The sequence below is a fragment of the Mchenga conophoros genome, linkage group LG5, assembly GCF_057382185.1.
Source record: "Mchenga conophoros isolate Kocher_MC1m ecotype Shallow Benthic linkage group LG5, M_conophoros_male_GT1.1, whole genome shotgun sequence".
In the NCBI taxonomy this organism is placed as follows: Eukaryota; Metazoa; Chordata; class Actinopteri; order Cichliformes; family Cichlidae; genus Mchenga; species Mchenga conophoros.
Genome location: NC_140530.1, coordinates 20,206,988 through 20,233,848, shown reverse-complemented (window position 1 = coordinate 20,233,848; position 26,861 = coordinate 20,206,988). Strand labels below are relative to the sequence as shown.

At 40.0% G+C, this 26,861-nt stretch overlaps 1 protein-coding gene and 1 pseudogene across 2 annotated transcripts; one reads left to right on the top strand and one right to left on the bottom strand.

Annotated features, from left to right (window-relative positions):
• On the bottom strand, positions 1-4,398 carry LOC146574398 (interferon regulatory factor 6-like). Its single transcript, XM_085274010.1, has 8 exons — positions 4,137-4,398; positions 3,630-3,808; positions 2,772-2,967; positions 2,584-2,682; positions 2,231-2,491; positions 1,368-1,760; positions 1,045-1,163; positions 1-797 (listed from the first exon to the last, which is right to left on the bottom strand). The coding sequence occupies exons 2-8, from the start codon at positions 3,801-3,803 to the stop codon at positions 567-569; spliced, it is 1,473 nt and encodes a 490-aa protein (XP_085130136.1). The 5' UTR covers positions 3,804-3,808; positions 4,137-4,398; the 3' UTR covers positions 1-566.
• On the top strand, positions 4,157-23,506 carry LOC146574397 (uncharacterized; annotated as a pseudogene). Its single transcript, XR_014892544.1, has 6 exons — positions 4,157-4,364; positions 21,659-21,730; positions 21,898-22,067; positions 22,257-22,364; positions 22,483-22,556; positions 22,786-23,506. The product of XR_014892544.1 is annotated as an uncharacterized LOC146574397 (transcript).
• Positions 23,507-26,861: the final 3,355 nt, after the last annotated feature.

Below are 26,861 nucleotides of genomic sequence, written 5' to 3'. Positions count from 1 at the left end.
TTCAAGGCACAACTTTTATATAGAGAAAAGCACAAACACGGCACATTTATACTAGAGAAAATTTGAAAAGGGTATAAATCCTACAGTATTGAGTACACTTCTGAATATGATTGTAAGCAGTTCCCTGCTTACAGTAGGTAACCGTCAGATGAAGTGTAGATAAACACCGATGAGACACAACATTAAAACCACTGACAGCTGATGTGAATGACATCATTGCTACAATGCAACAGTCTGCTGGGAATCATTCAGCCCGTTCATCTTACTTTGACGTGTACCTCCCCCCTAAAGGTTGTTCTATACACAATACTACATTACTTTGGCAATGACTCGGTGGAAAGTGCTTAAAAACCACTCGAGTAACTTTAATTAAAGAGCCCATGGAGTTGACACAGGACACAAAGAACGCAGTTCCAACATCCCAGGACACACCCAGACATCGCCTGTACATTTCCCAACGAGCAAGAGCTGTTTACGCAGCACAACAGAGACCTACACTGTACATAAGGCATGTGGTTTTAATGTTGTGGCTGATCGGTGATTATTAGTTCACAGGTTTACGCGTTTCACTGAGTCTGCAGTGCTGGGGGGATGTTCAGGGCTGAGCCAGGTGGCAACGCCCAGTTTTCCGGGCTCTGGTGGGTCTGTAGCAGGCAGTAAAGCTGCTTTAGGTGGGTCACAATGTTATCCTTGATGTCTGGGATGGAAATCTGGAGGCGGATGCTGCCGCTGTCAAGTGATCGCGTGTTGTCACTAGAAAACATCTCGCTTATCATTCGGGCCACCACTGGAATGACCTGCAGGGTGAAAGAGGGCCGTTAAGTGTTGGGAAAAGACACTTCGCAATCTTCTTTGTTTAAAAATTTCAAGATAGAACACTTATCATCTTTGGTTTCTTAAGATTCTTTAAACTTTTGGCTGTCATTTTGTATGACTTAGTGACATTTTATAGGCAAAAAGACTCAAAAATTATTTCTGCGTGATGCGATGACACGACTCCATCGTCCTTTGATGACCATTAAATTATGTTACACATTTCTTTACCTGGACCATGATAAGTTTCCTCTCCTTGGGTCTTCCATCTGGCCACTCCTCCCCGAAACACAGATTGATCTCATAGTCAGGAGTGATTGGTGCCTGGCCACGCTGTTGAGCTATCACACCTGCACAGCAAACAAAAAAGATATATTTATAAAAAAAATGCTTTTCCACAGGTGCTCAAACTCATTTTACATTGCAGGCCACACCTGCCCACCTTGATCTTAAGGCATGGGCCAAACCGCTGAAACTCCTATTTTTGTCAGTGTAAAGATGCTTAACTACACATTGTATCTCATTTATTAAAAAGAAGTGACATTAATACATACCAGCGAGAAAAGACTCAAGACAGAACAGTTTGACCTTCCTCTGCCGCTCTATGAGATTCGGAGCAGCTGGATTTGGAGCGCAGGGGCCAGACCAGTACACCTTGCACTGACAGAGACGGACTGCGTAGATATCGTGGCCGCTGACCTCCAGGATCAGACCTCTGTCCATCACGTCCAGAAGGCGGTTAGTGAAGACCCTCTGCTTGTCATTGGTGATGTGCTCCGTGGTCGGAAAGCGTAGCTGTTCCAGGTTCACTGGGCCGAACAGCTCTTCCTGATTGACCATGGGCCCGAGGTCTCCGTAGAACAGCCTGCAGCCTAGCGGGTTGCTGACTGTCGCTGGAGGACACATCTCCTTCCCTCTGTAAAGAAACTGCACCTCCAGGTCTGTCACTGGGTCAGAGATGAAGGTGGAAGCGTGTTAAAAAGGAAAATGCAATAAAACTATATTTTAGGTAAAAACAGAAAAAGAACTAAGCTTAATTTTTGAAAAAGGAGAGGTCACAGAAGAGCAGAAACTTCAATTTTACGACCATGGTGCACATACTGGACACATATTCTCAATTAATTAATAAAAAGTTCTGTTTATTTAAAAACAACAACAGGAATAGTGACATCTTCAAGCTTAAAGCAGAGGAGTTGAAACTATCTTTTTATAAAACCAGCAAGTATTGCTGTCTAGAGAAGAGGTTTTCTGATGTTATATTTTCCTAATTTAAACCAATCAAATGTCATGAAGTTCAACTGCACTTGGGGAGCTACAGCAGGTATCCCCTACACCTCAGCCTGCCACAACAAAAAGCTCAAATTATTATTTTAAGTTGAAGTCTGCCAAGCAAGCAGGTGCAACAGTTCACACTCACTTGGAAGGGAACTGATCCACATTTCGGGAGAGGCAAACAAGCCGTCGGGCAGGGGAGGGGGCTGCAAAGACGGATCGGGCAGAGTAACTGGGGGCATGTCGTGTGTCGTTTGCTGCATCTCCACATCCACGGGCTCCTCTTTAGGCCAGGGTTTAACAGGCTCCTCTTTGGGCCAGACCTCGTTTGATGGGGGACAGCTGGGAGGCTGCATGGATGACTCAGAACCCATCGGAGACCACATAATGAGAGGAGAGGGGGTGCCTACACGAAGAAAATAATTCATTTACTGTTAATAAGCAATCAAACTGGACATTGCAGAAACAGGTGTAATGTTTTTAGACAAAGCCATTCACCATTAGATGGGTATGGAGGCAGAGACTCTGGAGTATCTGGAATATCTTCCTCAAGACCATCATCATCCCCGGGTGTCCAGGGGCCAGCATCTGAAGAGCCTGCGGAGTGAGGGAGGTGGCAAATACTGCAAAATTAAAGATGAACGAAGAAAGACGAGAGCGAGCCGCATTAAAGAGCTCTCATTTACCGTGGTTGCTGAGGGGCTGAGGGATGTCACAGACATCATATATCTTCCAAGGATTCATGGGGATCTCTTTGGTGCCGTCATAGATGAGGTTGAATTCTCTGCTTTTGTTCAGGGCACATCGAAGCTGAGCTTTCCACTTTGCAGGATCAGGTTCGTCAACTCCCTCCTGGAACTTTCCGGTCTCCACAGCCCATGCCTGGGGGAATATTTAGACCAAATGAAGGGATCAGTATCACACAGTTATTTTAATTTCTATTTATGCACAGTATGCACTCACTTTAAAAAAATAAAAATAAAACCAGTGTTCTTTATTTACTGAGTGATGCTGGGTCAGCATGTTTGTCAGGAAACAGCTGTATAATGTATTCACAGCTATGTCAGAATGAAAAGACTCAAGCCCAGAGGCTCAATTTTTCACGAGGTACACACACCTCGTCACAACAAAGTTTATGCTGATCAAATTCTGTTTTCTTTTCTTTAAAAAAAGTTTACTTATTTATTTTTTTTAAGAAAAGAAAACAACCTCATGAGCCACAACCTTTTCCCTTTATGCCTCTCCTGTTTAATTTGGTAGGTTTACAGAAGAACAATAAAATAAAACACCTACATAAAGTTTCATTCAACATGACCCAGAGAAACAAAATAGAACTGGGCTGCAAAGCCAGACGTTTTATTAAAAGTCCTACTTATTATTATTATTATTAGAGGGTATTTTTTAAAAGGATATTAACCAGGAATGAATTAGCATAACCCCTGCTTAAACCTCCTCACTGTCTCTGCAGAAGTACAAGTTCTGATCATGTATAAGGAATAAAGTCACACACACAGGCAGACACCCCTCTTTTAGTGAATCTTTACCTTAAAGATGGTGTCCTCATCCTCGTGCTGGGGTGTGTGCCGTGTGGCGTGTTTCCATGGGATCCTGAAGCGCATGTTCTCACGGTCAAGCCACGTCAATCCCGGGTAGCGCCCGCTTTCCACCTGCGCGACCAGCCAGGGCTTCAGGCGGACACGCCGAGGGGTGACTGCCATCCTCACTGCCGAGAAAACCCAAGTGAAATCAGTCCACCCTCAGAAGTCTTAATAACCCCCCCCCCACGATCTTTAGTGCACCCCACGGCAAACTACGCTGCAGCACTTATCAGGGGGAAACAAACATTTTAGAGCTGCTGGACTTCAGCTCTGGCAGACGGAGCGACCTTTCAGTTGTTTGCCAGATTACTTACAGACTAGGCCTCGTATGACGATTTTGCACGGTGTGTTTAAATAATATGTGAAGTGCAGTATCTGTGTGTCAGTCCAATCCAGTCCAAAAATCAAACACCCGACGCAAGCAAACACGAAAACAAAAGACGACACACATACCTGTGGGCAAAGCAGGAAGTTGGAGATCTCGTCGGCCTGTTAACCAGCAGCTGGAAATAACAGCGCTTCGGTGGGTCCAAACTCTCCACCAATCTCCCCTCGAAGCGAACTCACCGATTACCGGTTCGACGAAAGGCGACTAATAACAACGACAGGCGGAGAGCTGGAGCTCAGAATGGCTGATGTTCCTCACTCCTTTGGTCCTTCCCTTTCCACACCGAAACTCAGGTAGGAGTGTGACGTCACACCGGCGGCACACCTTTTCTGAGCAGCTGGGTGATCGTTTTTCACCAAGCATGTGGACGGGGCACTTTATTTTTCCACGAATATCTCAGCTTATCTCGACGAGAACGACATTTTTTATTTTTGTCCTTTAGGAATTTATTTGATCAGATTCGTAATTTGGATACTCTACATTCCTTTTGATATTTATTTATAATATGTCAATAAATAAATAGAACGAGATACACCGTGCTTTTTGGGACAATTAATATTAAGAGCTTTTTTGGCGGGGGGTAAAGCTGGCCTTTTTGAGAACACTTAAACTAATTGTGTCCTGTCAGCTTTACATGCTTATTTTTTATACTCACACACTTGCTTTGTTTAGCTAAGAAAAGCGCGACCGGTGTGACATGACTCAGCTGGCAGGAAAAGGAGGCGTTTCGACGAAAAAAACAAAACAAAACAATGCACACAATGAGTTTGCTCCAGACAAGTGGACGGTTGATGATGATCCTATCACCATTAGGAGCCAAAAACAGGCCGACAATATCAAACCACTCCCTGAAACTGCTCATGGACTGCAGAAAGCGTGTCACTTGGCCCGCTATTGTGATTTTTCCCGGTGTTGGCACAGCATACATCATGTGCTTGTTGCTTCCTGTGTGATGCTAATTGTGGGTGTTTTTTTTTTTTTTTCTTTTGCTTGGGGCGATAGGGTCAGTTTACTGCCAACTGCCTGCAGTATCACCACGATCTGTCTGATCCAGTGCGGTTAACAGATGTTTCCAGTTTCTCCCAACATAAATGTGACCCCAGGGGCTGCAAAGGGTTTAATAGACGATTTCATAGATAAAATAGTGGGAGGCACTCCAAGAACTGAGATACAAGCAAAAGTCCTGCGCAATCACTCATTTCTTTATATGTAGAAGTGGAAATTGGGAATAGATGCAGCAATGTGTTCTAAATTGTACCTTTAGCTACTTAGTTACTAGCAGCCTGCTGCAAAAACACATAATTTGTTCCAATTTCTTTAGTTGAATCTATAAAAAATGCCAACAATAAAAAAACAACAACAACTATCTACATCAGATGAACAGTACCTGAAAGTCATGTCCACAAGAAATAAGTTAAAAAAAAAAAAAAAAAGACATGACGGAGGGATGAATTTGACTCTTCAGTTGATCCGTCTCCTGTTCACTGAAATCCAAATTACACAAGAACTGGAATTCAGTGAAAGTCAGTGGCAACAGCTGTTATGATGTGAGGAATCCAAATTTGAAATTCTTGGTTCAAATCATGTTGAGTGTGGGTATGGTGTTAGGAGAAAGGTACAACAGTTCTGAAGACTAGTTAAAAATTACAAAACAGCTTGCGTAAGAGAGGGTGTTCATATGAAAATCATCCTGCCAAATACTGACTTCCAAGCTTCAGAGAACTGTCCAAATTCATTTTTGCCTTAGATACTGTTTTTACAATGTATGTTTGCACGTTTCAATGAAATGCTGCATTTTTCTGCATGTCGGATAATAGATTTAACAAAAACACTGGCCGGAGTATGTGTGAGTAAAATGCAATGGAAATATATTAAATAAAATGTTTATTCATTCACATAAATAATCATTAAGGACATCCTGCTTGGTATAAACTGAATGTACCAATCAAGTATTTCATTCTACCGGATTCCATTAAAATGAACATTTAAAAACTGTTCAAAATTACATGGAAAAGTTGCATGTAATTACTGCAAATTAGATAAAGTCAGCATTTTGGATTCACATGATGAATCAGAATCAGAAAGGGTTTTATTGCCAAATGTTGAGCAGGTTTACAACATTAGGAAATTGCTGCGGTGCTTCAGTGCAAACATACTGTCATAAATTGCGCTTAAATAGACATGAAAAAATAAAAGTAAGAATAAGAATTAAAAGTGCTACGTAGAAAGATATATACATGAGTGCAGGTGGTGATCAGTGCCAAAACATGGAATGATGCAGTGAACACAGCGTAGGGTCATGTGTTAGTGGTGGGAACAGTCATACGGTTATCCTTCATGTGTCCAACAGCAGAGGGGAAGAAACTGTTCTTATGGCGAGAGGTTTTGGTGCGAATGGACCGGAGCCTCCTGCCTGAGGGGAGCAGGTCAAACAGACTGTATCCAGGGTGAGAAGGGTCAGCTGAGATCCGAGCTGCATGCAGCAGTGTCCTGGAGGTGTACAGGTCCTGCAGAGATGGGAGTCTACAGCCAATCACCTTCTCAGCAGAGCGCACAACACGCTGCAGTCTCTGTTTGTCCCTGATGGTGGCTCCAGCGTACCACACGGTGATGGAGGAGGTGAGGATGGACTCGATGATTGCGGTGTAGAATTGCATCATCGTCCGTGTTGGCAGGTTGAATTTCTTCAGGAAGTACATCCTCTGCTGAGCTTTCTTGATGACGGAGATGATGGTGGGCTCCCACTTCAGGTCCTGAGTGATGGTGGTACCCAGGAAGCGGAATGAGTCCACAGAGGTGATGGGGGTGTCAGTCAGGATGATGGGGGGGAGTGGGGCTGTGTGCTTCCTGAAGTCCACAATAATCTCCACTGTCTTCTGGGCATTCAGCACCAGGTTGTTGTGGCTGCACCAAGACACCAGACGTTCAACCTCCCTCCTGTAGGCAGACTCATCCCCGTCCGAGATGAGCCCAATAACGGTGGTGTCATCTGCAAACTTGATTAGCTTGACAGACTGGTGGGTGGAGGTGCAGCAGTTAGTATACAGGGAGAAGAGCAGAGGAGAAAGAACACAGCCCTGAGGGGAGCCGGTGCTGATGGTCCGGGAGTCCGAGACATTCTTTCCCAGCCTCACATGCTGCTTCCTGTCCGTCAGGAAGTCAGTGATCCACCGGCAGATGGGATCAGGCACATTCATCTGGGAAAGCTTGTCTCGGAGATGGTCTGGAAGGATGGTGTTGAAGGCAGAGCTGAAGTCCACAAACAGGATCCTGGCGTAGGTTCCTGGGGAGTCCAGATGCTGCAGGATGAAGTGTAGGGCCATGTTGATGGCGTCATCTACAGACCTGTTGGCTCTGTATGCAAACTGCAGGGGGTCCAGGAGGGGGGCCGTGAGGGTCTTGAGATGGGAGAGAACTAGGCGCTCAAATGACTTCATGACCACAGATGTCAGAGCCACGGGTCTGTAGTCGTTTAGTCCAGTGATCCTAGGTTTCTTGGGGACAGGGATTATGGTAGAGGACTTGAAGCAGGCAGGCACATGACATGCCTGCAGTGAGGAGTTGAAAATGCCAGAAAACACTGGGGCCAGCTCGTTTGCACAGTGTCTGAGGGTGGCAGGAGACACACCGTCTGGGCCGGGAGCTTTTCGAGCATTCAGCCTCTTAAACTGCTTCCTCACATCTGCTTCATGAATATGAAGAGTTGTGGTGGGAGGAGGTGGTGTGAAATCCTCTTTTGTGTGGGGTGAGGGGGCGGGTGTTGTAGGTGAACAGTTTGAAGGTGGTGATGGCTCTGTGGAGGGGGGAGAGGTGGGGGAATTAGTGTCCAAAGTGCCTCTATTGTTGGGGCCGTTGGAGGTGTGAAGGCTGCCTGATGGCTCGTCAAAACGGCAGTAGAAGTTGTTAAGGGTGTTGGCTAAGAGCAAGTCATCAGTGGAGTGGGAGGTTTTAGGCTTGTAGTTTGTGATATTCCTAAAACCTTTCCGCACAGAGGCCGAGTCATTCTCTGAGATCTGCTGCTGCATCTTCTCAGAGTGCTGATGTTTAGCAATGTCCACTTCTTTAGTGAACCTGTACTTGGCCTCTCTGTAGCAGTCCCTGTCTCCGCTTCTGAACGCCTTTCTCTTTTCCAGCCACAGCTTTTTGAGTTTAGGAGTAAACCAGGGTTTGTCATTGTTATAACTCACCCTGGTGCGTGATGGCACAATGCTGTCCTCACAGAAGTGGATATAGGAGGTGACAGTGTCCGTAAACTCGTCCAAGCTGTTAGAAGCAGCCTTCATTGTGTCCCAGTCTGTAGACTCAAAACACGTGCGAAGCTCCTCCACAGGCTCGTTGCTCCACAGTTTTTTTGTCCTCACGACAGGTTTGGAGAGCTTCAGCCTCTGTCTGTACGCGGGGATTAGGTGGATCATGACGTGGTCAGAAAGTCCGAGTGAAGCGCGGGACACCGCGCGATAGGCCCCGCTGATTGTGCTGTAGCAGTGGTCTAATGTCCTCTCCTCTCTGGTCGGGCATTTAATATACTGCTTATATTTCAGAAGCTCATGGCTCAGATTGGCTTTGTTAAAGTCCCCAAGAGCAATGATGAGAGAGTCCGGGAATGTCCGCTCCATGTGGAGTATCTGCTCCACGAGTGCGCACTGAGCTGCCTGCGCATCCGCGTCTGGCGGGATGTAAACAGCGGCCAGGATGAATGAAGCGAACTCCCGCGGAGAATAAAACGGTTTGCAGTGAATAAAAAGATATTCCAGAGAGGAAGAGCAGTGCTGAGCAATCACTGTCACATCTGTGCACCAGCCACTATTAATGTAGAAGCAGACACCTCCACCTTTGGTCTTACCAGAGAGAGAGGCCTGCTATAACTGACAAACTGTAAGTTAACGTCTACTTAAATATTGTTACCTGCCCAACCTTCTGTCCACCTATTAAGACCAAACTATGATCTCTTTTACATCTAATATCAAAACAGTTTCTTTAGTTTCACTAACATTTAGCATTAGGTTGTGGCTCTCACACCATTGCACCATCCCTTCTACCTCTGATGTGTCAAACAATACTGCAAAGTTTTTAATGCATAATAAACACTGGATAGAAGTCATAAAGGAATTGGCAGACAGTGAATCTGAAGACTGAAATGGTGTCCCACTAAAGCAAGCCTCTACGGCTTAAAACAGTGGTATCAGTAGATAGCTTATACACACAAAAATTCACTTTCAGATCATTTGTTCTGATTTTTCTTGGATTCTTGAACAATGTCTCTCATGTCCAAACACTCTCTCATATAAATAAATAAATAAATAAATAAATAATTTTTTAAAAAGTCTGAACTAAAATCTAAGAGTGGACAGTAATATGAAGCACTTTGAGCATTCTGCAGACCTTCGTCAAGGCAGCTCACTGCCTGGGCACTATTTACTTTTGTATTTTTTATATTTGAAAATATTACTTTTAACTGTTGACTTATGATAAGTGGAAGAGGATTGATGGATGATGGATAGCACACATGTAGCATTCAATTCATTCTTTAGTAAAATTCATTTAAACGTTTGTAACAAAAATATCATGTGAAAAAAGATTTTGATCACAAGTTTATTTTGGTTTTTTTCAAATACAATACTTTACTTTTCTTATTGTAAACAGTTATAACCAGGGACGTGCAGAGAGGTTTAAAGGGGCGGGTGCTCAAAGTTAAAAAGGGGCACATTGAACCAGGCTGAATAACAACAACACACATTCATCAAGAATCTAATATGGGAAGGGCAGGGCTGTGTTGATCTGAGACTGTAGACATTAAAAAGTCCACAGGAGAGATGGTAGCTGATTAAACAAGTGTCATGAGATAATAACAAAATGCAAAGATTGGTGACAGCGCTTGGAACCATAAGGCAACGAAAAACTGTGACATAAACTCAGCTCTGCCTGTGAATCACTCTTTGCTTCTCTTCTTCCTTCCTTCCCATCATTTCATATATCACTCTCCACTTGCTGTCTATCTGAGAACAAGGCACAACTTGCTATTGCAATAAACTATAATCTAATTATCCACACCTAACAACTCTTGCACTTAATCTATAATAAAATGATGACAGAAAAATGTTATAGCACTGCCTTTAGTAGCCTCATACAGCTCCTACTGTTTCCTCCTCATGTCCTTACCAGCCATGTCTGCACAATGTTATATCATGAGTAATATTTTTTTTAAATCCAGCTAAATAAAACACACACATGCACACACAGTGACATTTTAGACCTTCTTCAGAATACTGTATATACTATGGGCATCATGGTGCTGATCCAGAATCCTTACATTATTATTTATTACTAGAGCTACAATAATAAAGCAATGAGGAGGGGGAAGTAATAAATATGAAATAATGTATTTATGATGATTCCATTTGTTTCACTATCCACTCTGTGCAGGGCAAAGCTTATTACATTTTTAAACTGTAGAGATACAATCATTTTACTGCTGTAAAATCCAACTTTTTTCTTATTTAAAATATAAATCTAATATAATCTGCTTCTTAATGTATGTTCTTTAAAATACAGCGTGTGTTTTTTAATATATTATAATTATAATAATTATTATGTGGACATTCATATTAGATCGTTTTTTAGTGAAATATAATCCCTCCAGAAAGGCAGGAAATGCCCAGAAACTTACTTTAAAACTAAATATGTTCCCTAAAACGGTGACAGAGCTACAGACCCATGACAGCCTCACACAGGTAGCCAGCAGCTATGACCAGCACTACTTGTGCAGTTAATAAAAGGACAGGTAATGTTTGTCGCGCTGTTGCACACACAGCACGCTCGTTTGTTTCAGTTAGTCAGTTGCAACAAGACAGCTTACCAACGTGTACGTAATAAGCTAATACTCCTGGGTGCTACACACTACAGTGTGCGCTGTACACCTACTTACTGGTTTTGTCGCATCAGTCTGTGTCTCTGAGTTAACTTGTGTTTCTCCTACAGCTCCGGACCGCAAAAAATGCGCGTGCTCTTTGTGAGCTCGTTCCCGGCTCGTAACCAGCGCGTTCTGCCGTCGAGGGCGATCATTGGTTAAATGTGATCATGTGACTGATGCAAGCCAGATCCTTTTATTTAGCAAAACTGTGATTAATAGTTAAATATTATTGTTGAGGGGCACAGACAGGACTCCGCACGCACACACACATAAAATAAATAAATGAATAAATAAAAAAAATTTAAAAGTTGCCTCAACAAAAGGGCACTTTGGGCACTCATCAGGAAAGGGGCGGGTGCTCAAGCCCCTCTAGCCCCCCCCCCCCTCTGCACGTCCCTGGTTATAACCTGTTACTGTAATCGAAATAACAAGCCACAATAAAGTAATGTGATATTTAGTATCCCAATATTTGATTGTCTGTATGTTGCCAATGCAAACAATGGCAAAAAGCAATGAATTAATTCTATGTCCCTTTATTAGCACTTTGCCCTTCAGATCAATCTATTGACCTTGAAGGAGAGGTCAAAGGTTAAATATGACAGGAGATTTTAAATCTTTCAACATGTTAACACTATACACCACACTTATAAGTCTTTGGGTACACTTTGGCTTGCATACACCTCAGTGTTAATTGTTTACATGACTCCACTCTCCTACAAGGTTTTATCAAAATTCATTCACAACTCTTCAAGCTCTAAAGTTCACAGACAAAATTATGGCACGCACTCACAAACGGTTGCAAAAACATAACCTGCTTGGCTCAGTTAATAACAATCTAGTAGTAAAATAGTGCAGCTAGAAATCGGTTTCTCTGTGTACTCTTTTTGCTTCATGAAGATATCACCACAACCTGGGATGCAGTCGCTGCAGTTGTGACATTTTGTTTCATTTCACACATCGGTCATGTTGTCTTCTTCTGACTTCCTGGAATTACGGTGAATAAATATGACACAGGAGATCCGGGTTAACAAGTGACTCAAACTGACTGCTTCATTGTTACATTTGTCAACCAGCAGGTGTCAGCTTAGTGTCAGTTATCGCTGCTTTATATAATTCTCCCTCTGTAGGCATTATTGAGCTTTTTGGTTGTTATTGATAGGTATTGATAAATATTATTTATCAAAAAGGGTGTGGATTTATGCAACTCTTTATGATTACTCAAAGCTAATGCATTCCTCCTTCTTTTCCTTTTTTCTTCAATATGTCTGTGCTAAAAAAAAACAAGCAAAATTATTGTAACATCAAAGCTGAAAAATTTAATCATGGTTCACAAATCGCTCATAAATAATCGGAACAAATAAGCAAAATATCCAGAAGTTGTTGAGATAGTTCAGTTTGGAAGAGTCGATGTTGTAATTCCTACTCGAATGGTTGAAAGAGTGAAAAACTTCATATAATTTTATGTTGATAAAACAGCAGCATAAACTATAAATCAGGACTGAGTACGCGTGGATAATCTTCTTCCTCGGGTTGTAGTCCTGTCACTGTCCCACAGGTGAAATCAGCTGGCCTGAAGTCCCTCAGCCAACACAGGGAGTCTTCTGCAGCTTCTGTTTTTATGCAGATGTTGATAAGAACTACATTCAAGAAGCACTCAGAATATTTCCCTATAATAACACATGTCTTTTCTCCAGTCTTATCTCTGTGATCTCTCAACTTACCCATTTAGGGGAGACCGGGGACAGTTGTAACATTTTTGACATTTCTGTCTGTAAATTGGAGCTCGTTGAAGGTAGTGGATTCAAAATGTAATGCAAAGTATTTACATGTCTCTGCTATTAAATAGTGCAGCTATTTTCTCTGCAGCACAATTACCCATTGCATGGTATGGTCTCAAACACGAAGAGTGAAATGTTACAATTAACCCCATAGTCTGGGTTAGTTGTAACATATCCTGGGGTGAAATGTAACACAATGAAATAAGGGTACTAACAAAACATTAACATGTAATCTTTGTTTATTCAACACATGAATGCACTTAGAGCCATTTATGTAGCTGTGTGTGTGTGACAGAATGCAGAAATCTAGCTTTTGAACATATTCCAACCCCCCAAAAAAGACAAATTATGGAATTTTCTGCAACTGAATATTTCATTAATTTTGGTTGGTCTTCCTTGAGTTTGGCCTCATTGGCTCAGTGGGCATTATAACCTACAACTCTTGCACCAATTTTGAACATAACAATGAAGCTGAAAAAATGTAGTTGTTCACCAGCATCGCAATTCCATTACTTTTTATCATGGCTTACCTTGGTGTGGTTTGCAAAGTGCTTCAGAAAGATGAGGAAATCTGTTTCTTGCACCCATCCTGACTTATTTCCACTATCAATACTTCCTACTGGTCCATCTCTGACACAGAGGTCTGCATAATGTATGTGTGGGAACACAAACAGTGGAGGAATTGTGTTGCCAATGGCATTAACTGCATATACAGTGGGGCAAAAAAGTATTTAGTCAGCCACCGATTGTGCAAGTTCCCCCACTTAAAATGATGACAGAGGTCAGTAATTTGCACCAGATGTACACTTCAACTGTGAGAGACAGAATGTGAAAAAAAAAATCCATGAATCCACATGGTAGGATTTGTAAAGAATTTATTCGTAAATTAGGGTGGAAAATAAGTATTTGGTTACCTCAAACAAGGAAAATCTCTGGCTCTCACAGACCTGTAACGTCTTCTGTAAGAAGCTTTTCTGTCCCCCACTCGTTACCTGTATGAATGGCACCTGTTTGAACTCATCATCTGTATAAAAGACACCTGTCCACAGCCTCAAACAGTCAGACTCCAAACTCCGCCATGGCCAAGACCAAAGAGCTCTCGAAGGACACCAGGAAAAGTATTGTAGACCTGCACCAGACTGGGAAGAGTGAATCTACAATAGGCAAGCAGCTTGGTGTGAAGAAATCAACTGTGGGAGCAATCATCAGAAAATGGAAGACATACAAGACCACTGATAATCTCCCTCGATCTGGGGCTCCACGCAAGATCTCATCCCGTGGGGTCAAAATGATCATGAGAACGGTGAGCAAAGATCCCAGAACCACACGGGGGGACCTGGTGAATGACCTGCAGAGAGCTGGGACCAAAGTAACAAAGGTCACCATCAGTAACACACTACAACGGCAGGGAATCAAATCCCGCAGTGCCAGACGTGTTCCGCTGCTGAAGCCAGTGCATGTCCAGGCCCGTCTGAAGTTTGCCAGAGAGCACATGGATGATACAGCAGAGGATTGGGAGAATGTCATGTGGTCAGATGAAACCAAAGTAGAACTTTTTGGTATAAACTCAACTCGTCGTGTTTGGAGGAAGAAGAATACTGAGTTGCATCCCAAGAACACCATACCTACTGTGAAGCATGGGGGTGGAAACATCATGCTATGGGGCTGTTTTTCTGCCAAGGGGACAGGACGACTGATCCGTGTTAAGGACAGAATGAATGGGGCCATGTATCGTGAGATTTTGAGCCAAAACCTCCTTCCATCAGTGAGAACTTTGAAGATGAAACGAGGCTGGGTCTTCCAACATGACAATGATCCAAAACACACCGCCCGGGCAACAAAGGAGTGGCTCCGTAAGAAGCATTTGAAAGTCCTGGAGTGGCCTAGCCAGTCTCCAGACCTCAACCCCATAGAAAATCTGTGGCGGGAGTTGAAAGTCCGTGTTGCTCGGCGACAGCCCCAAAACATCACTGCTCTCGAGAAGATCTGCATGGAGGAATGGGCCAAAATACCAGCTACTGTGTGTGCAAACCTGGTAAAGACCTATAGTAAACGTTTGACCTCTGTTATTGCCAACAAAGGTTATGTTACAAAGTATTGAGTTGTATTTTTGTTATTGACCAAATACTTATTTTCCACCCTGATTTACGAATAAATTCTTTACAAATCCTACCATGTGGATTCATGGATTTTTTTTTCACATTCTGTCTCTCACAGTTGAAGTGTACCTCTGGTGCAAATTACTGACCTCTGTCATCATTTTAGGTGGGGGAACTTGCACAATCGGTGGCTGACTAAATACTTTTTTGCCCCACTGTACAAATGCGACCAGTGAACCTCTCTCTGCTGATGTCGTTGCCCCAACTTGTTTAATATAAGTTAAAGTAATAGTGTGGTAAGTTGTAACATCTGCATTATTGTTACAACTAACCCAGACTGTTGCTGTTACAACTGACCCAGACTCCTATAGCCATGAACTAGCTAACATTACAGCCAATGGCTAAAACATTAGCACTAAAGACCTACACAGAATATATCCCCATAGACATACAAATAACATAATTTAAGTTAGATGAGTTTAACTGCAAATCAGATAATGCTATTAGAAATTGAAATAAAGTAGAAATACTTACTTTTTGGCATACAAATTACTTTTTTTCATGTTAAATTGTCTGTGTTTGACGAAATGTGCTGATTTTTCACATGTGATAGCAGAACTGAATTGGGCATGCACAGGATGAGTCACATCATTTGAAACTTAGCCCTGATTGGAGAAATTGGAAGTGTTACAACTGACCCACGTTACAACTATCCCCGGTCTCCCGTACTGCGCTACTATCCAAAATAATACCACATGTAACAGTGATACGCTGAATTAAAGGTGGTACACCGTGTTCTAAGCTCTCACTTAGCAGCAGGTATGCATATAGTTTTGGTTTCATTAGACTACTGCTTCTGTCACCAGAGAAGGTTTCTTTAACAAGGAGAATGATACACTAATAATCAAATTAGCCACAAGAAGCACCAACTTTCTTTGACATACCTCATTACACTGAAACAGGTTTTGAAAAATTTCAAAGGACTGCAGAGTAGACAAAGTGAGCTTTCATGAATTAAAAGAAACTCATACATAAATACACAAAAGTCACTATTCTCAAACAATAGAATGAAAGGACAGTAACAAATGGAGAAAGAGGTATATATATAACAGCCCCCTGACGACACACAGTGGTGAACAACAAAGACTTGAACTAAAACCCAGCATCAGGATTCACACCAACAGTGCCTTCATTCGTCGGGAGAAGCCGCAGATCTTCCTGTGAACACTTTTCGCAGTAATAATGAAAATGAAAGCTACAGTGTGGGTCTACGATGCTGCCATGCACCGAAACTGCTTCGTTGCACACATTCTTTGATTCAGTAAATTTTAAGATCTCATCAGTGCTTTCATTTCCACTTCCAGCCAGTTTACACCACATCATAATGGAATGCAAAAAATATTTGTGTTTTTTAGGTCTTCATTTCCTTTTACTTCAGTGCCTGTAAGCTGTCTGTCTTTTCATGATTCATAGCTAAAGTTGCAGTGGAAGCAAGTGGAAAAAAGGAAGAAGCTCAGTTAAATAAAAAACAGCAACACTTCCATTGCTTATTTGTGATAATTGGTAACTAAGTGAATGACGCTCATGCTGTGAGTAACTCTCTGTTACTGCTGTCTCATCCTGGGCAGTAAGTCCAGTGCTGTCAAGCAGGTAAACCATTAAAAGCGCATTCACACCACACATTCCTCACATTTCAATGAAAATCATGGCCACGATCACCTTCCATCGAGTACAGAGGAACTGGATGGACCAGCTTGTCTCCACGACGACCTGCTGCTACAGACAGACTTTTTTTTTTTTTTTTTTAAAGGACGGACTGGTTTTCTGGACAGCAATAAAATAAAAACAATCAATTAAAGCATTGTGCCAAAACTGCGCTTACATAACTACATTCTATATTTTAATGCGTATATTCCTCATCCTGTCATTTATAAAAAATATACTTAAGTTAAATCTGGCCCTACACTATGTGAAAGCTACCTTATTATCCTTTATTTATCCAGGTGAAAAGTCTCATTGAGATTTAAATCTCATTTCATATCTTATGTTTACCAAAAAAAAAGCAACTCAAGCATGCCTCAGAGGAAAAAAAACAACTTATGTTTGTGCAACAGTTACATTAAGCAGAGATACTTACTTAAAGCATAAGTTGCCAGAGCTTAGTGTGCAAAATGAAGTGAGTTCTGTGAAATCTTAAGTTAAATTTAGTTAATATGCCTGAGTTTATTTCATGTAAAAGTACATCAGCGCTGGAAAAGTGATTCACAGAGTGAATCCAATCCAATCCAATCCAACTTTATTTATAAAGCACTTTAAAATACCCAGCACAGGACAAAGTGCTGTACAGTAAATAAATTAAGAACAATAGAATAAAACAAAACAGTAGAAAATAAAACACATAATACACAAAAATTAAAACAGCCCTATATTTAAAAACAAGATAAAACAGCATAGAATAAACTAAAACAACCAAAATGAAAATAAACTAAAACCAACATCTCACAAAGTGTCAAAGGCCAGGGTGAAGAAATGGGTTTTCAGGAGTGATTTAAAAAAACAGGCCTGTCTAATCTCTAAAGGCAGATCGTTCCACAGTTTGGGAGCTGCTACAGCAAAAGCACGATCTCTAAGTTTAGTCTCAGTCCTGGATACATTCAGCTGATCAGCTGACCTGAGAGAGCAGGTGGGCGTTTAAGGCGCAGCTCAGAGAGATAAGATGGGGCTAGGCCATGGAGGGCTTTAAAAGCCAATAAGAGAATTTTAAAATGAACCCTAAAAGGAGTGGACAGCCAGTGAAGCTGAAATAGGGGAAATGTTCTCAAACCTTTGAGTGCCAGTTAAAAGATGAGCTGCAGCATTTTGCATCTCTGTAAATGAGTAATGTATGAAGTACTGACCCCTATATAAAGTGCATTACAGTAATCCAGATCAGGTGCTAACAAAGGCGTGGATAACTGTCTCAAAGTGCTGCTGTGAAAGAACTGGCTTTATTTTAACCAGCTGCCTAAGATGAAAGAAGCTTTAATCCAACTGTCAAGCTTCAGTTCAGAGTCCACTTTGACCCCCAGGTTTGTGACAGTTGGCTTATTATACTGGGCCAAGGTACCTAAAAACACATTGGGGGTCTCAGTGGGGCTACCAAAAACCATCACCTCAGTCTTTTTGTCATTAAAATTTTAAAGGTTAAGAGACATCCAACCCTAATGTCATCAAGACACTGAAGTAATGGCTGTATGGAATATGTGCCTTTTTTCTTTAGAGGGACATAGATCTGACAGTCATCAGCATAGAGATGAAATGCAATGCCATGTTTTCTCAGTATAGAACCAAGAGGGACCAGATACAAAGAAAAGAGGAGGGGCTCTAGAACTGAGCCCTGTGGGACACCACACAAGAGAGGAGCGGAGGACGACACATGGTCACAGAGACAGACACAAAAAGTTCACCCAGCCAAGCAGAACCTGAACCACTCCAGTGCTGTGCCCCTAATGCCCACCCGGTGCTCCAAACAAGAGAGTAAAATGGCACAATCCACTGTATCAAACGCAGCCATCAAATCTAAAAGCACATGAACAACACAGTTCCCAGCGTCAGTAGCTAAAAATATGTCATTAAAAACTTGGAAATTGGAAAACGTCTAAATCATTTTCCAGGAATGTCATTAATTAGCTGTGAGCTATCTTTTCAAGAATTCTGGAAAGAAAAGGTAGTTTGGAGATAGGCTTGTAATTTGCAAAAATTGCAGGATCAAGAGCAGGTTTTTTAATCAGGGGTTTGACTAGAGCATGTTTAAAATCTTTAGGGCATCAAACTAACATCAGACTGTGTTTTACCAGCTCAAGAACCAAAGGTCCAACTGCTGGTAACACCTCTTTTAAGAGTCGAGGAGGGACATCCTTGGAGACCCTGCAGGCTTAAAACGACCAAAAATCTCCTTTAAAGAGAAGAGAGTCACGGGCTCAAACCTGTCAAAGACAGCAGCGCAGGAAGTAGAGACCGAGGGGTCATGAAGGAGAGATTTGAGACCTGTGGAGGAGACCTTCACAATAAAAAAGTGTAAAATATTTTCACAGGCTGCAGGCGAGTGCTGGAAACAGTCAGTATGTGGTAAGAGTACTATGAGGTCTTTAAGGTAAGAGCTCTATATGTTGGGTGACAGGGATCTAAGTTATTGTGTTAGTTGTACCTCTCTAGATCGTAGCTGTTGTTGGATATCTATTGAAACCTTTCTTTAAATTTAACATTTGAAAGAGAGAACCTTGAAGATGAGCACCGAGGCATCAATCAGTTCATCTGTTTCAGCAGCTAAATCTTAACACAAAAACACCAGAAAACATATCAAATAGTGAAAGGAATCAGCAACAACAAAACACAGCTAAGTGTTGGACTCTATTATCATATACAGTCTCCTGTTTTTAGAAGCACAAAATGATGTGAACAACCTGAAGTAGTTTTAAATGTAAGGTCTGTGGGACAGTTTGAAGTGTAGAACCCATGGACATTACCAAGTGCTGTGTTTCCTTCACTGAGATGCTCTGTTGGGCCTTTTACTGCAGCTACCTTCAGCTGCTGCATTCAGTTTTGAATCTAATAAATAAAAAGCACGCTCTTTGGGGCTGGAATCAGATAGCCGACTTGGCCACTGAAGAATATCCCATTTTTTTGCCCTGAGAAACTATTTCTTTTTTTCCTTTTGTGTCATCATTCACTCACACTGTGAAATACTGTGTAAACTGTTTTGCGGCATTTGGCTGAATTTGAGCAGAGAGTATAACCCTGTATACTTCACAATCCACCCTGCTACGTCTATCAGCAGTCACATGATTAATAAACGCTAATGACCTTGCTCCACTGGTTCCATTTAAGAGTGTACATGACTGCTGATTTGGCCACTCCTTTTTCTGTTTCTCGGACTGGTTTATTTTGATTGTTCAGCCTAATGATGGCTTTCTTTACTTACATGGACATGTCTTTGGACCGCATGTTTAGAATTCCAGTTAACAATAGCAAATGAAAGTTCAAGACCTGAAATCAACTCCAGATCTTTTATCTGATTAGTTAGTTTGAAATAACAAGTAAGCAGGCTTTACTTGACCTTGAAACAGTTTATCACTTAATTGTCCGAGTACTTCTGAGAACGATGTATCTCCAATAGTTAACTCAGAAATTTAAACCCACTGAATTAAAGCTGAAAGTCGGCACTCCAATTAGATATTGATTATCTGGTCTAAAATCCACTGTGGTGGTGCACCGAAAAATGTATCATTGTCCAAAAATTAATGTATCTAACTGTGTCTGTTGCTGGATGACATGAAAATAAAATGTCAATTTTAAACCACATCATGTACTTAGTTATTGTAATGCTCGGACAAACTGAAGGCCTAAACTTTATCTCAACACTATTGTCAGAAAATCAGAATATTTTTATCAAGAATTTTATGTTTACTCATTATAATTTCTCCATTTTTAAGCTTACTGGAGTGAGTTTACTATAATGCACTTTAGACCAATCAAGTACATTATTAATATACTGGTACCACTTTACAATAAGGCTCCCCTTATAGATGCTAATAAATAGTTTATAGCTATATTATTAATTAATTTGTAAATGCTTTATAAACCATTATTAATGGTTTATTATGCATTAGTTAAGGGTGAGAAAGAGGAAAAAAACTGACCGGTTTCTTGCCAAATAGTGAGCCAAATGTGTTCACCTATATATTTCATCTAGAGTTGCTATATTAAACATTGCCAAAAGTGAGTCTTAAATGTATAATGTCACCATTTATAACACTTAGACCTAAATTACAATCAGTGCTTGAAATAACATTTAACTACTGTCAAAAATGGCAATGTATTGTAAGAGTAACACATGTAAAATTAAATGTGTTTTTTAAAACACCAAACAGTCACCCACTCCAAAAAAAGTTCATGCCAGACTGGTTCAAACTGGAAATATTTTTTGTATGTCCTTAAATAAGCGTCCCAGTGGTCCATCAGGGTGTCGCGCTCCAGTTCCTCCTTAAGAAAAGTCAGTTTCTCTCGCTCCTTGTTAAGAAGGGCAGTTGCAGTAGGGGCAGGATTAGAAGAAGAATCTAAAGAACAAACAATTATTAAATTACAATACTAAAATAATTTATAATCTAAACATGGGAAACTCAAATAAAATATTGATTAAAAACGGTTACAACTTGAATTTATAAAAAGCCACTTTGTAAAAATTATGTTATATACACATGTGGTGGTTCAGACATTTCTAAAACAAGGCAAATAATTCTTATGTGTACTGCCTTACCAGGGTGTTTAATATAAATTTAATGATGCACATAAACAAAACTAAAAATATACAACTAAGTGATATCAATCGTTTGGAATAACCAATAGTAATAGAGCTATTCACATGTTATGTGATGTTAGTTAGCCACTGTAGCTAGCAGCCAAATGGCTCGGTAGCTAGCTAGCTAGCATTATACTCACCTTCATGTCTAACTGCTGACGTCGTTGGCTTAGTGCAATCTAGATCATCCAGTCTCTGCTTTTTGTATCTCTTCGAACGTGTGCTAACTGTGTAAGTCGCAGACGCACACAAATTTTTATCTTCTGCTCCATCCATGGCGCAGCAACTTGAACGAGCGCCTTCAGTGTGTCTGTTCGTGCCCCTTTGGCGTGACCTTCCAGAGCGCTCCACTGCTTGTCGCGCTCTGAGAGGAGGGGCTTTCCTTAATAAAGTTAACTGTGATTGGATGGTTGTATAAGCTCCTCTGCATTTAAATTAAATTTGTTTTCCCTCCCTTTGGCAGCAGAACATATTTTTTTAGCATGAATCCAGCGGGTTAGATCTACATAACAAAGTCGGAGATACATTATAACAGGTGAGACAATCCTCTTTTTTGCGTGGGACTATTTTTGATTATAGGGCTTGTTTTATATAGCATGTGAAGTTCTTTAACTCTGAACCGATTTGCACTAGACTCCCATAGAGTATTTTACGGTGTTTCGAGGTGATAATAAAATTAATTACTCATTTTTTTTCCACCAGAATGTCTTTGGGAATGAGATTGCGCGCCAGAATAGAAGGAAAACAAACTAGGCACTAAGGCTCATTAAATGGCTGCAGAAGAAACACCTGCTAAAAAAGAAGCTTAGATGTCCTGTTTGTCACCATAAGATGAAAATGATTTCCGTGGTGAAGAAAGACCAATATATGTGGTATGTATAATGCATGATAATGTAGTGCATGTAGTAAATATAACAAAATATTTCGGATATCAATGCAAGAGGGAGCATTAACCTCTTTTCATTATTATTTTCTTCATACTTAATTTTGTGATTATCTTTTCAATTAATGCTCTTGTTTAAGGGTCCATTTCTTTACTTAACTCATTGATATGTTCTCAGGTGCTGCAAAAGAGCAAGTCATAGGAAAGTTTCCAGAACAATTAGAACTGGCTCCCTCTTTGAGAAATCAAAAACATCTCTTTTCAGTTGGATGAAGTTCATTTACAGGTATATGTAGATGTAGACATTAATAGCAATGCACCTTTCATAATTGAACACCAATACGAGACTTGTGAAATAAAATTAGGGCCTCAGTAAGTAATAATTGCCTCAATTTCTATCACAGATTTTCACAAGGGCTCAGGCTCAGACAAGTAGATATGATCGATGATGAAGTGGCTGGCAGCTCCAGAACACTAGGTAGCATGGCAAGACACATTCGACATGTTTGTATACGTGCAATTAAAAGACACAGAATAAACAATGGACACCGTCTTGGTGGTGACAGAGAATTTGTGGTTATAGATGAAAGCTGTCTAAGGTCATCAGCGAAAGGTTGGTAAACTCTCAGACAGGTTTGTTAGAATCAATGCAGATCTGACTGTGTCCTCTAAACATGGAAACCTTTACCATAAGTAAAAAAAATTAGTAGAAGCAACCATCTTTTTGAATGTTTCTTTGTAGATATTTAATTTTATTCTTTTTCATTTTAATTCTGTTTAATTTTATTCTTTTTGTTTTCAGTATGCACGTGGACGCTTTGGAAATGCATGGAAAAGGAAGAAATGGGTATTTGGAATGATGGGAATTAAAGACAAAAGGCGAAGGCTCGTGTTAAAACTTGTTGAAAAACGATCAAGGCGCCACCTTGTTCCTCTGATCAGACAGCATGTTAAGTTGGGTAGTGCCATTATCAGTGATGAGTGGAGAGCCTACAAGAATGTTTTGACAAACATAGGGTACAGACATTACACTGTAAATCACAGCAGGTGGTTTGTAGATCCTCAATCTGGCAGTCATACACAGCATATCGAAAGGGCTTGGATGACCATCAAAGGACATGTCCGTAGACTAAGAGGAAATCGCACTGAGAAGTTGCTGGAGGAACACCTGATGGTTCTTGAGTGGTCATCTTGGCTTGGTTCGCGACACCCTGATGGACCACTGGGACGCTTATTTAAGGACATACAAAAAATATTTCCAGTTTGAACCAGTCTGGCATGAACTTTTTTTGGAGTGGGTGACTGTTTGGTGTTTTAAAAAACACATTTAATTTTACATGTGTTACTCTTACAATACATTGCCATTTTTGACAGTAGTTAAATGTTATTTCAAGCACTGATTGTAATTTAGGTCTAAGTGTTATAAATGGTGACATTATACATTTAAGACTCACTTTTGGCATTTATAAATGTTTATTAGTGATTAATAAATGTTGACATGTTTTAAACTTTACGACAAAGCTATCTTTTGTCATTTATAAATGTTTATTAGTGATTAATAAATGGTGTTATGCTTTACACTTTACAATAAGGCTCCCATTTGGCATTTATAAATGTTTATTAGTCATAAATAAATGGTGTTATGCTTTACACTTTACAATAAGGCTCCCATTTGGCATTTATAAATATTTATTATTCATTAATAAATGGTTTTATGCTTTACACTTTACAACAAAGCTCCGATTGATAGTTGTGGATATTTATAATGTATTTCTGAAGTACAATTTTATATGATAAAAAATATGTTTACAAATGCTGATTGTGCTTACAGGATAGTAACTTAGTCTGAAATGTTTAATATAGCAACTCTAGATGAAATATATAGGTGAACACATTTGGCTCACTATTTGGCAAGAAACCGGTCAGTTTTTTTCCTCTTTCTCACCCTTAACTAATGCATAATAAACCATTAATAATGGTTTATAAAGCATTTACAAATTAATTAATAATATAGCTATAAACTATTTATTAGCATCTATAAGGGGAGCCTTATTGTAAAGTGGTACCAATATACTGATAACAGTGTATATTAATAACAACGAGTAACTGCAGCTTTGAATTGACTATATGAGCACCACAAATTAAATCCTTCTAAAATGTTATGAAATACAAAGTAAAAAGTATAAAGTGTTTTATAAAACTGAATATCAGTGTAAAGGAAACATACTTCTACAAATTATTACTCTGCTACCAGCTGTAATCAACCCCAAATACCCACAGGTTGTTAAACTGTGATGCAGAGTAGATAAAATGCTGTTACAGGTTACTTTAAGGGGTTAGCTCATCTGTTTAAGACTTTTGACCCCTTTTAGCCAAAATCAAATTTATGAGTATCCTGCTTCCACGTTTCTCATCCTTCACTATCCTCAAGAAAGTCACACCAAGGAATGAAGGTTTTCCTTCAGTAATATCAAAGATTTATTTAAGATTAAAAACATGCATTTATCACACAAATGTAATGTTCCAACGTGAGCTAATAGCTAACTGAACAATTATCCAGAGGGTTGAATATAACTCTTGTGATTTGTTTTGTTCAAGCACCTTGCATACATTAATGGAGAGAAAAAGTTGATTACTTTTACAACACGTTATAGTGTCATCATATCTTTGCTTTATCTATATTAGACTTTATTTTAGCTTCCACACACCATAGCATTTTTAAAACTTCAATTACTGTGATTTATGTTGTTCTTTAATAATGTTTGTTTTATATTTCTATGTCAGAAATGTATTTTAGGTCTACCTGTAAATCACATGTGACACATTTTTGCTTCAAAGTGGAAACTATGAGGACATTATGATGCCTATACCTTGTGATGGAAATATGTTTTTCTTTCCTTGTTTTTTTATGGCAGGCTCATCTGTCACTCTGGTTCCTGTCTCAGCTTGTCTAACAGAAAGCTGAATGAACACATAGAGTAAGAATCTTTAAGTGACAAATGTCTTTCTTCAGTCACTCTCTGACTGGATCACCAATGTGACTGAAACAGGAATGAAGAAATTTTTTTTTTATGATTTCAGTTCAGTGCAGTTTGGTTTTATTTATGTAGTAAAAGTTATTCTTACAATTTAAGTCCAAAACATTGTGCTGACAGATTTATTTTATTTACTCCTTCTTCCCAACTGCTATCAGACTCCTGAACAGCTGACCTACCTCAACTGCAATTTGCACATCAGGACAATTTGCACACTAAGTTCACTTTGCACATTAAGCTCCTTTGTATATCCTTTGACATTAACAACTGCTTAACTCACTTGTCTTCATTTACTTATTTATCTTTCACTATTTTTTTTATCCTTTTTTACCTTATTTATCTTAATATCTTGTCTTTTTTTTTTATCCTCATTTATGTTGTTCCTTCAACCCTACCTAACTTGGCATTTGTGTATGGACAGCAAAGAAAGAATTTCATTGCACAGAGAAATGCTATTTCTTCTGCACACATGACAATAAACACTTTGAATCTTTGAATCTTGAAAAAAATGGAAGGAAGGAAAAAGGAAGAGATACTATTGAAATAGGACTTCTTTTTAATTTTAAGATATCTGCTTAAATTTCTGTACACTGGCAGAAAGAGGAGTTTCACTGGTCCGGCTCACATGAGATCATCATGTGCTGTATGTGGCCTACAATGTAAAATGATTTTGACACCCCTGCTAACAGAGCAATTAGACAAGCCCCTATGAGCAAGCACTTGGTGACAGTGGGGAGAAAAAAAACCCTTTTACCAGGATCAGAGAGGGACAGCCAGAGGATAATAAGCTACTGTGAGGTCTTTAAGATATGATGGCGCCTGATCATTCAAGAATTTGTATCTGAAGACAAGGATTCTAAATTTGATTCTGAATGTAAGAGAAATCCAGTAGTGAAGTTAAGTCAATATGGGAGAATAATCAACAATTGTGCAGCCTACCAGTAATAAATACATAAACTAGTTTTTCAGCATCACTCTGAGACAGGATGTTTCTCATTTTAGACATACTGCGCAAAAGAATGAAGGCAGTTCTACATATTTGTATAATGTGCTCACTGAACCAAATATCCTGGTCATAAATTACTCCAAGATTCCTCACAGTGGTATTGAAGGCAAAGGTAATATTTTTTAAAGTAAGGCAGAGTACAGCGACCTCAATTTTGTTTAAATTTAGAAGCAGGAAATTATAGGCTATCAAGGTTTTTATGTTTTCAAGACAGGCCTGAAGTTTAATTAGTTGACGTGTATCAACTTCATGCATATCTCCAAAAAGTTGATTCTGTTCATCTGGACGTAGCGTTTTGTGGGACAAACGTTTCATCTCATGGCCATTGATCAGTGGGTTTTGGTCAGTGGTTGTTGATCAATGGTCATGAGAATTTGCATAATTAAGATTAAGGAATGACCATCCATCCCATTGTTCCTTCAGTTGGCTGGTTTCAGTCATTATGCAATTGTACTGTTTATAAGATTGGGGAAACCTGCAGTCAGCTGAGACTGAAGAAGTCACTTGGATGAGTGACAAAATGTTTCTCCCACAAAACACTACGTCCAGATGAACAGAATCAACTTTTTGGAGATTTACTTTCCCGGATGATTGAGAATGCATCAAGACGAAACTTCATGCATAGATAAAGCTGGATATCATCTGCATAGCCATGAAAACGTATATAGTTATCTATCAGTCAGATATAATTCAGGCCACTGCAGCGCAGTTCCTTTAATACCAAGTGTGTGTTCTAATCTCA